Here is a 14,486-nt window from a genome sequence, read left to right on the forward strand (position 1 = left end):
ACACACACACACACACACACACACACACACACACACACACACACACGTGTGCGTGTGTGTGTGTTCGAGGCCCGTGTACTTAGATTTAGGTGCACGTTAAAGAACCCCAGGTGGTCGAAATTTCCGGAGCCCTCCACTACGGCGTCTATCATAATTATATCGTGGTTTCGGGACGTTAAACCCCAGATATTATTATATATATAATACACAAATTTGTCACAAAAATATGGATATACATATGTTACTTACATGGCAAACAAAAAGCACAAATAAAACGTGAATATGTACATTTTGCTTATTTACGTGGTATTTAGTATTTCTGTCGGCATCAAACGAGACATCAGCCTACCATAACAGGCCGAAACACAAGCTTCACGCGTCTGTGACAAACCAACACAAAAGGGGCAAGACCACTGCCGGAGGAATTCCACCTCACCGAGAAAGAAAAGAAAGCTCCTCTGACAGAACAGACAGAAGCTCCCAAATTATCGGTTTTATTGCTTCAATTCTATATTATTATTAGTAGTAGTAGAATCTTAATTCTAATTCATTTATACTTCTTCCGTATTAATTAAACAAAGTTCGAACTTCAATTTCAAATTTGCCTTTAAAAACTAACCGGTTCTTGGACAATGCCCCAGTGTGGGTATGAGCCACAGCTTCTAGGATCTACTCTACTCTACTCTACTCTACTCCGAGAACAGTCGCTTTAGGATGCGGAAAAGAGCCAATAAAGTCAAGTACGCACTGGCACGACTAGATTAAGTCATCCTGAAGAGCCTCCGTGTTCGATCAGGCTACATGGCAGAATTCTCTGCTTATCCAAATAGCTTTACTCATAAACTAAACAGTAAAAAATACTGCAAGAATAGAAATTAAGTTTTCATTTCATCCTTTAACCAAACGACTGCGAGGTTAAGAAAATGCCTGGAATTACATGTCTGCTATGAATTTCTCACAGAGGAAGGAAGGAAAAATGTGACTTTTAAGCTGCTCGTTTTTCTTTGTCAAACAAATATTAATGAGAACTGACAGACAATAATGCCAAGGAAAGTATAGGGGATGTTATTTGTAGTAATTAGGATATAAATGTGAAGAAAGTAAAGTGGACGAAAAGATAACTTGCCGCCGGCAGGGACCGAACCTGCGACCTTCGAATGGCGCGCCCGATGCTCTACCATTGAGCTACGGCGGCGGTCATCCTCCCATCCATTTATGGGGTATATATGGGCATTTAACCCTGGAAATGTTAGTCAGCGCCGATCGCAGCCATGGCGGCGAGTGTGGAACACTCTTTTTCTGCCTTTTGACGTCATGTAGGCACGTGATCTTTTTACATATATACCCCATAAAGTGGACGCGATTATGACCGCCGCTGAAACTGCTGCGGAATAAAACACTGTGAATGTCATGTAGTAAAAGGAGTCTCCTTAAAATATTGCGTTGGCGCCAGGCGTCAAAGCACGTGAATTGCGCAACGAGTGCGTGTTTTAAAGGCCCACCCATTACAAAGTGCTCAGACATATTTAATCACCATCAGCTGCAAAAGCGCAACTGAGTGAGCAACTGTGTAGGTTCGCGTGTTGCCTCATGTGCGCGTAGTGGGCCTTTCGCTGATTCGCAAAAGGAAAAATTATGGCGTAGTGGGCACTTAACAACTGCATTTGCAGTAGGCATTCTAGTTTGAAACGGCCAATGTTACACGCACAGTCGTTCGTTTTCTTATGGCATGGTTGAGGCATGCACCGAGAATGGAAGCCAGGCTAGCACTTGAGAAGGCGATGCGCAAGGGGCCCGATTACGCTATCGCGTTCTACTCTTCAAGGCGAAGTTCAAGCGTAATCAAAGTTTTTCTATGTAAATTGCAATTGTACAAATGACTTGACCAAACAGCACTAACCACTAAAAATGAAACCTTATATCAATGAATCATAGCGAATATGACAAGGACTTATTTAAAAGAAAGATGTAAACTTTTTGATAAAAATTTTCTTTCTCTCGGTCGTCGTCTTCCTGCTCCATAGACAAGAAGAAAGAAGACAGACGCACTGCGGAGGCGGCGGCGCGCGGTCGGAGCAGCAAGCACCATGGTCCGCTCAGAATATTAGGCCAGTAAGAGACGGTGAGGGACGTTTTTCCTCCGTTAAAAATTGGCGCCATGTCGTCGCACTACCTGCAGTTTCAGAAAGTGGCCGTCGACCGGGTCGAGCGGGTCAAGGCCAAACTGGGCCTCAAGGATCGAAAGCACCACTCGTCGCAAGCATCGGCCACTTCCGCGCACCATGACAGGTCTCAGCTACTGGCCACACTCAAGACGGGCAAGTCCGCGCCCACGGACACTATCGAGCGGCTGCACGCCAAGGACCTGCCGCTGGACACGTTCCTGCGCAAGAACGACAAGCTCTGCCGGCCCGTGGTCATCCAGGGTCTGCTGGAAGAGTGGAAGGCGCTCGAGCGCTGGTCCCTCTACAACCTCGTCTCGAAGTACAGCGACGACGAGTTCATCGTGGGCCGCGACCAGAATCAGAACATCGTAACGGTGAAGATGAAGTACTTCGCCTACTACCTCAAGGAGTACCGGGACCCCTCGCCTTTCCAGATCGCCGACGCCCTCGCCACCGGCGGCAAGAAGAGGCTACGCGAGGACTACGAGGTGCCGTCTTACTTCAAGGACGACATCTTCAAGTACGCCAAGGAGTCCGACCTGCCGCCGACGCGTACCTTCAGCCTGGGACCCGCCCTGGCCGGGGAAAGGATACAGACGAACCCGCTGCACTGCAACCTGTGGAGCGCCCTGGTGCACGGCACTAGACGCTGGTGCCTGTTCCCGCATCACGTGCCGCAGGACCTGCTCTGCAACGATCACAGGGCGGCGCGCAAGGACCGCCGGCTCGAAACTGCCGTCGCGTGGTTCGAGCGCATCTACCCGAAAACGCAGTCCTCTCGCTGGCCGCGCTATTTCAAGCCGTTGGAAATTCTGCAGGCCGCGGGGGAGGTTGTTTTCGTGCCTGCCGGATGGTGGTGAGTTTGTCGTTTCCCCTAACCTGCAACGTGGGCCGATGTATAGTCAACGTTCTTGACTACGAGCCTTTCTTTTACGTTAGGAGGACAGATGAGATTAAGAAGTTTGCGGGGATAATGGGCCCGCAACAAGCACAAGACCGGGAGGAACATGTAGACATGTGCGCCGGTCCCAAGATCGCCGGCGGCGGCGCGCCGGTGTTTCCACCTCCGGCGGCGGCGTGTGAACGGCGCGGGATTCATCGGATCGGCGGCGGCGTGGCGCGGGGGGGGGGGTGCGATTGAAGGCTTAGATTCAAGAGATCGTGGAGAGAGAATTTTGTCCCTTGAATTTTGCAAAAAATCTTTCTCACCGAAAGGGCGAAGCAGTGAATGCGACAGCAACATGTCGTAATGTTATACGAACTAAGGCTAGCTCTTTTTGGTCCGATTTCGTGTAACTCTACAAAACGTGTCAGAGGGGGCAAATGATGGATTTAAGGCAAGGTTCGATTTAAAGAAGAAAACTGTATTCAACTGAAGTTACAAGCAAATCGGCGGGGATACATGTGAAAGAAGGAAAGGGGATTCCGTGCTGGAGCTCGTTCCGCTGCGTCCGACGCCGCTCGGGTCTCGGCTCTCTCTCTGCTCTTCTCCGGCGATGCGTTGCTACGCGTTTCCGGCTCGCAACCTCACTTTTGTTCTTTTTGAATGTTCTTCGATCCAAGCCTCATGGTAACAGCGCCGGGTGAACGCGCTCGAGGCTCGAAGTTCGCGTTTACGTAGTTTAGTGTTCCTCGTGCGGGCGCCGAAATGCTGCCGGTGAATTCGAGCGGCAGCCAGCGCTTCCCGGACCTTAGCCCATCGTCTCTGTTTGGGCGCCAAGCACGCATGTTGTAAACACAGCGGCCGTGTGAACTCGAGTACCGCTGAAAAACGCAAGTGTGTGGGAATACGGCTGCTCCCGGGAGAGAAGCGGTTTTCGTGCAGTTTCTCGTATCAGTGGACACAGCACGAAGCGGTGAAATCACAGCGCGTAGAAAGGTATATGAGCCGTTTGCTGGTGTCTGCCGACATAGCGATTGCGCCCTTTTAGTCAAAGTTCACAGTTGCTGCTCGAGCCACACAGCCCTCCCCCTGACCCCGGCGTCCCTTCGTGCTCCTTCGCCCAGCGAAAGACGGGCGGAGCGTTTCCTTTCTGGTTGAAGAGCAATTAACGACAGGCCTCGCAGGCGGGGTGATTTTATTGCATGCGCCCTCCATGCGACAGAGAAGGCCAGCTTGTTTCATCTCGGCTTCAGCCGTGTTCCTCGCCAGCGCACGCGAGCTTTTACTCGCGGGTACTACATACGATCCACAACTACTATAGTCCTCCATAAAGAAAGCGACAGAATCCCAATAAAGAAGGGCGTACGGCAGGGAGACACGATCTCTCCAATGCTATTCACCACGTGTTTACAGGAGGTCTTCAGGGCCCTATATTGGGAAGAATTAGGGATAAGAGTTAATGTAGAGTATCTCAGCAACCTGCGATCCGCTGATGACATTGCATTGATGAGTAACGCGGGAGACGAATTACAGCTCATGATTACTGAACTGCATCCGAAAAGTAGAAGAGTAGGTTTGAAAATTAATATGCATAAAACTAAAGTAATGTGGAACAATCTTGGCAGAGAACAGCGCTTTGCGATAGGTGGCGAGACACTGGAAGTTGTAAAGGAGTACGTCTACTTAGACCAGGTAGTAACCGCGGAGCCAAACCATGAGAGTGAAATAACTAGACGAATAAGGATGGGATGGGGCTCATTCGGCAAGCATTATCAAATCATGAATGGTAGTCTACCACTATCCCTCAAGAGGAAGGTATATAACAGCTGCATCTTACCGGTACTTACCTACGGAGCAGAAACCTGGAGACTTACAAAGAGGGTTCAACTTAAATTGAGGACGACGCAGTGAGCGATGGAAAGGAAAATGATAGGTGTAACCTTAAGAGACGGGAAGAGAGCAGAGTGGGTCAGGGAACAAACGGGGGTTAAGGATATCATAGTTGAAATCAAGAAGAAGTGGATATGGGCCGGCCACGTAGCACGTCGGCAGGATAGCCAGTGGTCATTAAGGGTAACTGACTGGATTCCAAGAGGTGGCAAACGCGTGAGGAGGAGACAGAAAATTAGGTGGGTAGATGAGATTAAGAAGTTTGCAGGTATAACGTGGCAGCAGAAAGCCCAGGACCGGGTTGATTGGCGGAATGGGAGAGGCCTTTGCCCGGCAGTGGGCGTAGACAGGCTGATGATGATGATGATCATTACATTTGTTGAGCGCAGCGCTGTTGTCGATTCAGACTTTATACGGAACAGTACGGCGACGCTGAAAAGCGGTCCAGAGTGTCCTTATAATTGTTATCGCAATAAAAAAAACATGCAAAAACCGTGGAAGTGGGATCGCCTTTTTTCTGGAGAGCTGCATTGTCTCCACTGTAAAGTGTTCGTCCGTTGGAAGAATCAAATAACCCGACGCCTTTTCCATCGGTTTGGTTCTCGCCATACCCTTCCTACACACTCTAAGAAAAAAGAGAGTCAAAAGAGGGTCATGGAACCATGACTCTCTTCGGGTATCCATCTGACCCCTTTTGGAAGGTACAGGCAGAAGAAAAGAGTTCGCATTTGGGAAGGAGTCACTGGACCCTCCTGAAGCGCGTTTCGATTGGCTTCGGTATACGGAAGAGCCGCCGTATACGCCATACATATCGCACGCTCGCCCTTTGGCGCCGTTGTGGCGCCTTGCTCGGCGACGCTGACGGGGTTGGCGCCGGGGTGGCGCGCCGCTCTCCTCTCTCAGTCGTCTCAATCTCCTGGTCCATTGGCCGCGAGATCGAGCGGAGTCGCCGCCTGGCGGCTTCTGACTGAACCGCGCCTAGTGTGGATTGCTCCATGCGTCGTCTGCTAGCCACGTTGTGTTTGCATGTGCGCGTACGTCATGCAGGTCCTCAAAAGGCGGTTTGTTCCGTTGCGTTAGTGCAACTTTAACCGCTCGTACGTATGTCTAAGACGATGTAAAAGGGAAAGAAGATTACTTTCAAGGGCTCGTTTCTCCTTGTTACACACAATATTAATGAGAACTAACAGACAGCAATGCCAAGGAAAGTATACAAATAACACCCCCTACACTTTCCTTGGCATTGCTGTCTGTTAGTTCTCATTAACACGTTGTAAAGAAGCATTTGGCCTTGATCGGCTGTATATGTACTGTAATAAGATCAGTGAGTGCTCTTGTCGAGAGTGCTGTGTGTGGTCACTGTACCTTCCGTTCACGAGTGTCATATCAGTCTAGGTGCCGCTCTGTGTTCCAAGCGCATTGCAAAGTGCACTTGGCGTTGTCGTAAAGATGAGAAGTATTAAATCTCATGTGAATATAGCCTTCTAGCAGCACGGTGGTAAAAAAAAAAGTCTCTAATGCACTTGCGCGTTGTTGTTAGGTGTATAACTTCGGGACTGTAGTTTATAGGTTACGCGACGAGCTTTAGTTGTGTACGATCCTGGCCCCACTACAGAGAAATATTTCTGTCAAGTCACGTGTGACACTTGGGTACTTAAATTGTCCCCTAAAATGAACAGAAAGTGGAATGACACGGAAATCGCAAAACTGAGTTGCCTTGCGCAATTATAACTTGTGGCGAAATGTATAAAAATATACCTGTGTACTTAGATTAAGGTACGCGTTAAAGAACCCTGATGGTCAAAATTAATCCAAACGGCATACTTTACATTTACGTCGCAGTAATTTCACGCAAGGCCACACCTTTCTTTCTTTACATTATCTTGAGCGTTTGTGTTGCGTTGTTATAGTAGATTGGAAGAAAGCAGAGGACATTATTCGCATCAAAAAACGTACTTTGGTTCCGTGAAATAACCGGGCCTTTGTTCCATTACTGTCGTGCAAGTAATCAGTCGAAGAAATTTCCGTGCTGTACAGTTACCTTTGCGTAATGTTACTGGAATAAAAACAAGCGTGTGCGTGTTAAACGCCTCCGTAGCGCTAAAGCGCTGTCAGCCACGTACCTTTCCTCAGTAAACCTATCAACTGTTCTACATTTCATGGAGAACTGATTAAGAAATGCGCATGAATATTTGAGCACACAGTGCACATAGTGCTATTTGAACTCATCGTGCATGAATACGTGCGGGCTTTCTTTTTGTTGGGGATATCTAGATGAACAAGAAGTAAATACTTAATCCAGTCGCACTACATGCAGCAGTGCGTAGTAGGTGGAGCACAAGCTAAACATGTACAGATAAAACAAGAAAACGCCGACTGTTGCCGAAGGCGAGCAACCCTTCGTTCGCAGAATGCGCTTCTCTCACAAGTAATAGTAACGTTCGGCGCGCTTGGTGCAATAATTCGGGAATGAAGAGCGCTCATATTACCAGAAAGCTGCAGCCAACGCATTTTGTTTGCCGGAAATCGGGTCAAATCGCCCACAACGAAGCGCTGTTGTGTGCGTTTGTATACGCGCCGACAACCGCCTATCCACACTAGCGCGGTGATGGTGCTGCCACCTGTAGCCCGATCTCGCGGCGAATTGGAATGCGTTGCGTGGATGAGTTGGTTGCGCGTCTTCGGTGGTATTCACGCCGGCTCCGTGCACGAAGTGACGCTTGGAGGGCGGAATATTCATGGAGCTGCGGACACCGACAACGGGCGCCAGATAACGGTGAGTGTACTGCTTCCGTAGGTACTAATTATACAGCTTTAGCTGGGCGTCTGCAGCAGCTCTGCGGAATCTGCCAGCCATTTCCAACAGTAGCCTGTATCCGCGGGGCTGTTGCGGATGCCCAACTAAAGCTGTCAGTTAACGAGTTGCCACCGTTATGCGCGTTGCTGTACAAGCTCCCATAAAGTGAGCGATGCAAACAATAATCGAGGGTCATTTCTTGCTGATCGCACGTCGTGTGTGCACTACTGAAGGTGCAAGATGTCGTTTTGAGATGCCCTTTAGTCTACTTCATAATAACATTTCCACCGACCTTGAGTGTGCGGCGTGCTTCCACGCGTGGGAACGTGAAAAAAAAAAAAAAAAGCCTGTGTACAGAACGCTCAGACGCACTATATGTAATGGTTTTTGTTGGCTTAAAGACGGTAGTTTGAGGTGCAGATATAGTACGGTGGCTTCCAGAATGTACGCTGTAGTCGTTCAAGTTGGACACGCCTCGCCGGTAAAGTGAAAAAGCTCTAGACTTTCGACGGCGCGCGTTGTTGCGGCCGCCGGCGTGCACTATTTTCCCTCGTTTCTGTTTGCTGTTTTCGTGGTTTGCATACACTGCGATGACGTTGGGCGCTATAACAGAATCGAGTGAGTGTACGTGATTGTGGGAGTTATGTGCGCTAATTCTAGCATATGACATGTCTGATCTCGACGTAGACGGCGTACGCACGCGCTGGGTGTCGTTCGGGGCATAGTACTCGCATCTGTTTATCTGAGTATTTAAGGATGGGTTACGTTTGTAAAACGTGCGGTCAATAACCGCTCACGGCATGCCCCAGGCTGCCGGAGGATGTGCTTTGTTGTTTTGTTGTTAGCCTTTATTATGTCTGTGTGAACCACTTATTGTGTAGGTTTTGCAAACCTTTACTGCAATTTCATTTTCTCATCATAATATCACGTTCTGCTTTTCAGATATCGTTTTTCATGGTGCTCACGCTGGACAGGAGCGACAACCTAGCAAGCCACAAGTCTGATGCCTCAAGCCGTCACCACTTTTTGATTTATTCTTAATCACAAGGAATAAATATGGAAACATGATGGCGATTTCTGCTGTTCATTTAGCACCATATGACACTGTGCACATCACAGTCACACATTTTAGTTGGCTATACTCATAGAAGCATGTAAATGAGGAATACCCAAACTTCTTAATTGGAAATCACAGACCATCTTTTCGCGCTTTCTATATAACTTTGTTAGAAAATGTGTTGTTTTGACGAGTTTTATTAAAATAATGCTAAAACTGAACTATTCTTTTTTTACAGTCGCTGGGCAGGACGGCAAGTATTATTGGACTTGCTTAAAATCAATACTCCACTATTTTCAGCAGTAGTCGTGCAAAAGTAGAGCAAGGATCAAATGAGTAGCTTAAAATACATGTGGAGTCGCTTGATGCTTCGGTGTGGGTCCCTTGACCCCCCTAGGAGCGTTACCGGCAAGAGTCGTCTGACTCCCTATGAGTGGTAACGTGATCCTCCCGATGAGAGTCTTTGCACTCTTCCTAGAGGGTCAGGGGACTCTCCTAGAGCGAGCCGACCCTGACCCACCAAGAGAGTCACCGTGACTATTTAAAGAGAGTCCTATACGTGGCAAGTCAGAACTCTCCGAAAAGAGTCACGCATACTCTTTTTTTTTTCTTAGAGTGCAGGCGATATCTCCTCGCCACATATTTCTTCATAAAACATGCGTACAATGTAAGCACTAAGCGTTGAGCCTATCAGGATTTCGCGCTTGTCGGCTACACCCTGTTATCTCCGCTTGCGCAGTAGGAAACGCGCAAAATGAAGTGAAACCAGATGATTGCGCACGATATGTAGTCACGCGAGACAAGGAAGAAAGCGTGGGCGACTCGCAATGTGGGAGACAATTCAAAACTGGTATTTCTCGTATATAGAACAATCGAGAGCGCGCACCCTAATGATGTCACGTGAATCACTGTTGTAGCGTCACGAAGTGTGCCAAAAAGGCGTGAAACGCCAAGAGAGAGTAACGCGCTCGAGTTTGTATTTTCAGAGGCTGTTTTGGGGCCTTTTATTATGGACACTCTGGACAGCTTTTCAACGTCGCCATTCTGTTCCGTATAATGTCCAAATCGACGACATCGCTGCGCGCATCCTATGTTGTACCCGCCAGTGAAAGCTCGCGTGCACTGGCGAGGAACATGGCTAAAGCAGAGATGAAACATGCTGGCCTTCTCTACTAATTTTGTTTTCTGCAAGATTATAGCGCAAGCTTGAAGCGCGTTCTATTCCTCTTACTCGTGTTGGGGGTTGTGACAGCTTCGTGACGTGAAAATGAGAAAATAACTGGAAACAGAGGGAGCGCTGCTCGCCGTGCTCCCGCCTCTCAGGGGCGGCTGTGGACAGTCCATTACATGGACACATCGAGAAGTGCTCCTCCGGTCATGTGTTGTATTTTATGTCGAGATTCCGCGTTCATATTAAAAGAAAAGACAAACGGCGGCGCGCCGCAATTATAGCGCGGCGGCGGCGTCATCTCTCTCGGGACTTCGGCGGCGGCGCGAGTGGTGTGAACAAAAACAGGCGGCGGCGGCGGCGCGGCGCGGCGGCGCACACCTCTAGGAACATGGGAGGGGCATTTAATTGCCCTGCAGTGGGCGTATAGTCAGGCTGATGACGATGACGGCGATGGCATACAAGCTGCCCATGTGGGTTGGGGGCCCCTTCTTTGAGCAAAGGAAGCTGTTTCAACCATTCGCAATGAGGGACTACGCGCTGGTCCTCTCCGCGCCTCAAGTATTACCATGCGGCTGTCGATCCCGTTGAAGCAAGGCAACAACCGCTCTGTCGTTTCAGGTACGTGGTGATCAACCTGGAGGTGTGTGTGGTGATCTCCCACCACAACTGCAGCGCGAGCAAGCTGACGCAGGCGTGGCCCAAGCTGACGCGCGGCAACAAGCAGCTGGAGCGGGCATGGTTCGAGGCTCTGCGTCGGCGACGTCCCGAACTGGCCGTGCTGGTGCCGCGGAAGCAGAAGCGGCGCTCGCGGGACAGCTTCTCGGACACAAAGACAGCCGACAGCAGCGCCACCTCGTGCTCCAGCGACGTCGACAAGGACGGCTCTGACGAAGTTGGTTCCGATAACTCCTGAGGGCCTGGGATCGCGAACGTTTGCGGAACCGAAAATTCGCGATGACAGGTCGACGACGCGCACGATCGCCTTCTGTCTGTCGCTGTAGCTGCTCCTCACGCTGTTGTGGCAACATTAAAATTCTCGCAGAGTCGCTTTGTTCATAGGCGTAAATTCCAATGGAGATGTAGCCGTTACAGGTTGGTTTGCTTGCACTTGTCCTCAGGTGTGGCCTCCGGCATTTGTAACTCGTATTGTCACGCACCCAGCATGATTTCCTGAAAAAAAAAATTCTGGCAGGTCCCACGGATTGTGGGAATCGATTTCATGCGAAGCATTCAGCGAGTAGCTGCTTTTGCCGCATTTTGTTTTTAACTTTGAGCCAGGTCTTACGAGGCGGATCGACGTCTTCGTGTAACTTGACCAGTGTGCATATCGTGGGCTTACCAGGCACGTTAACTACACTGTAGCTCATTGCCCGACGTAACGTCGGCACTCGCGCGTTCACACTGCCGTCAAACGCTCCGTCACGTCACCGCGTCACGACACAGATTTCCGTCAGGGGAGAGGATTTCCGAGACGTTTTCTCCGGAAAAAACGGTTGACGCCGACGTAGAGCAGTGCTCTACGTTTCCGTCGCCGGCACGGAGACGGAGCCCCGCCCCTAGAAAACGGACCAATCAGAAGTTTACGTTTGGAGTTCCGAGTTCTGAGAAGAGCCACGCGTCTAGCAAACGGCCCCCGGGTCCGTGGCCTTGGAACACTGAACGCGCTCCTTGGGCCATAAAACGGTGGGACAAGTGGTTGTTTTGTGTGTGTGTGTGTGTGTGTGTGTGTGTGTGTGTGTGTGTGTGTGTGCGTGCGTGTGTGTGTGTGTGTGTGTGTGTGCGTGTGTGTGCGTGCGTGTGTGTGTGTGTGTGTGTGTGTGTGTGTGTGTGTGTGTGTGCGTGCGTGTGTGTGTGTGTGTGTGTGTGTGTTTGCGGTGCGAGGAGGAGAGCCCCGCGGAGTCGGGAGAGCGCCAGCGAGCCATTTGAGCTGCGTGGACAATTCCTATTTTGGTGCATCAGTCGGTCAACACTGCACAAGAACGTGCTGCTGTCGACGCTGCAACCGCCGTCGTCTGTTCGTACACTGCTACGTCGCGTCTGCTGTACGTTTTTTTGACGTGACGCTGACGCGACGGGAGGTTTGACGGCTGTACATCACAGACGTCACGCTTAGCGTAAGCAGCGGTCGCTTCAGGGACTAACAACGCTGGAATATAGCTTGTACAGTCATAAGACTACATACGTAAAGCTTAGTTTTATTACTTTGATGTACAGCACATAATCAACACCTCAAAATTCGGCAGATCCCACGCGTTGTGAGAATCGGTTTCATGCGAAGCTGTCAGCGAGTACGTCTATGCTGTACTTTATGGCTTTGAGCAAAGCGTTACGAGGTGGATCAACGTGTTTTTGTAAGTGTAGTAGCTGTGTGCAAATCGTGGGCTTACCAAGCACGTCGACAACACTGGCGTTTAAAGGGTAACTTAAGGTGCGACTCAACGTCAGCCCTCACGTTAGAGTACATACGTCAGTATTATAGAAAATAAGTTCACTTTATGGTGCAATCATGTGAATATCATACGTAACTTTCGTTAATGTATTCCTCCGGGGTCGAGCAATGCTTCAATATAGCATGCTGAATCATAGGGATACAAGTGTAATGCTTATTAGACCTATAAAAGCAGAGCCAACACCGGAACTACAGCCGTTAATTTGATATGTCGCCTGTAATATAGGGGTACATATGTTGTGTTTATTGCTTTCTTGTAAAATTACATAGCCAGCACCACAACCACAATTAACGTTGCACCGACAATACGCCTGCATAAGGTCTTTTTTCCAAAGCAGTTCAAGACCTGGCGTGGCTCTGTGGAATACCTGACTATCACGCAGAATAATTGGGTTCGATTCCTGCTGGGATCCTAATTGTCAACGCTGCCGATGTCGGCTTTTCTTAACGCTCTCGCATTTAAGTTACCAATGTCTGCTCTCGCCGTTCCTGGATAGAATAAACTGTCAATCACCTGTGGCGCATACCCGTACACTGCGGCCCGTGGTAAACGGGTATGTGCCACACGTGTCTGGAGGAAAGGGTTTGACGATAAGCGACAGGATTTTCACGTTATTCATGTGATGGCCCGACAGTCGTATTCGTCAAATCCTCTTACCCTCCCATGATAATTTTGGTCTACACCAAGTTAAGGAGGCGATCATGAGAGCACCCAGACGCAGATAGATAGATAGATAGATAGATAGATAGATAGATAGATAGATAGATAGATAGATAGATAGATAGATAGATAGATAGATAGATAGATAGATAGATAGATAGATAGATAGATAGATAGATAGATAGATAGATAGATAGATAGATAGATAGATAGATAGATAGATAGATAGATAGATAGATAGATAGATAGATAGAAACGCTCAAAGTGCCAACGGTTCGCTAAGAAATGCTTCGCATTTAAACACAATTCACGTTAGGCACCACCACACGAACTGATGTTAGACAACCGTTGATATAACACATTTATTCACAATCTGTACCTCGTGGTTGCAGGGTAAAGGGTCGTTGCAGAACATTTTCCAGCGTTTGTCTGCTACATATTGTCACGTGGTCGTGACGTCGACGAAGGCAGCAGTCAGCAAGTCGAGATGAAACTCTTTATTAGGCCGAACTTGTGGCCGAGAAACTGAAAGCTGCAGCAATACACTGATAGCGGCGGACAGAGCGTCGACCGTCGATCAACTGACAAGCGGTCAAGCGCGTCGGCTTTTATACAGGCGCTATGGAACTTTCCAGCAATATCGCTGGTGGCGGCGTTATCTCTCGACAAAGCTGGAACATTCGCGTGCGGCATGCAATCTTAACAAAACGATCTACTAAAATCGTGAAGCTTCTCGAACACTGCTTCACGACCAGCGTCGAGCGTTGATAACCGTCCTTGCTCTTCAAACTCGAACACATCAAAATAAAAGAAGAAGCGGGCGTAGCATTGCTCCCCTCTGAAAAAGCATCGTCCCGATGCTTGCAACAGAACATGCAAAGGAAAAGAACAAGTGCATACGCAAATAAATTACAATAACAAAGGAAAAAGTAGAGTTCTCAGGTTCGCTAACGCGCAAAAAACGGCTTAAGGCGCACGACATGGACGACTTCAGGTCGTGCGCGGCGTCGCTGGGAGTTCGTAATGCCGTCCGGGACGACCTCGTAGTCAAGAGCGCCGTGACGTCGAAGCACCTTGTATGGGCCGAAGTATCGCCGAAGAAGTTTTTCACTGAGCCCACGTCGGCGTATCGGCGTCCAGACCCACACACGGTCACCGGGTTGGTACTCCATGTGGCGTCGTCGAAGATTATAGTGACGGCTGTCGACCCTCTGCTGGTTCTTGATGCGCAGGCGCGCGAGCTGTCGAGCTTCTTCGGCGCGTTGCAAATAGGTGGCAACGTCGAGATCGTCTTCGTCGGTGGCGGTTGGTAGTATTGCGTCGAGCGTCGTTGCCGGGCTCCTTCCGTAGACCAGCTTGTACGGCGTCATTTGCGTCGTTTCTTGCATGGCCGTGTTGTATGCGAAGGTCACA

General features: G+C 49.2%; 1 protein-coding gene and 1 non-coding gene across 2 annotated transcripts; one reads left to right on the top strand and one right to left on the bottom strand.

Moving 5' to 3' along the window:
- Positions 1-1,123: 1,123 nt before the first annotated feature.
- Positions 1,124-1,195, bottom strand: Trnaa-cgc (transfer RNA alanine (anticodon CGC)). Its single transcript has one exon. It is a non-coding gene; the product is annotated as a tRNA-Ala (tRNA).
- Positions 1,196-2,054: 859 nt separating this feature from the next.
- On the top strand, positions 2,055-10,886 carry LOC119381195 (bifunctional arginine demethylase and lysyl-hydroxylase JMJD6). The gene is made up of 2 exons (XM_037649148.2): positions 2,055-3,021; positions 10,582-10,886. Exons 1-2 carry the CDS (start codon positions 2,159-2,161, stop codon positions 10,874-10,876), a joined length of 1,158 nt encoding a protein of 385 aa, XP_037505076.1. The 5' UTR covers positions 2,055-2,158; the 3' UTR covers positions 10,877-10,886.
- The last annotated feature ends 3,600 nt before the right edge of the window (positions 10,887-14,486 follow it).

The sequence above is a fragment of the Rhipicephalus sanguineus genome, chromosome 2 (genome assembly GCF_013339695.2).
Source record: "Rhipicephalus sanguineus isolate Rsan-2018 chromosome 2, BIME_Rsan_1.4, whole genome shotgun sequence".
NCBI classification, from domain to species: domain Eukaryota; kingdom Metazoa; phylum Arthropoda; class Arachnida; order Ixodida; family Ixodidae; genus Rhipicephalus; species Rhipicephalus sanguineus.

Coding starts and splice junctions, on each gene's coding strand:
- LOC119381195 (XM_037649148.2), top strand. CDS start 2,159: ATGTCGTCGCACTACCTGCAGTTTCAGAAAGTGGCCGTCGACCGGGTC. Junction 3,022..10,581: donor TTCGTGCCTGCCGGATGGTG/GTGAGTTTGTCG, acceptor CTGTCGTTTCAG/GTACGTGGTGATCAACCTGG.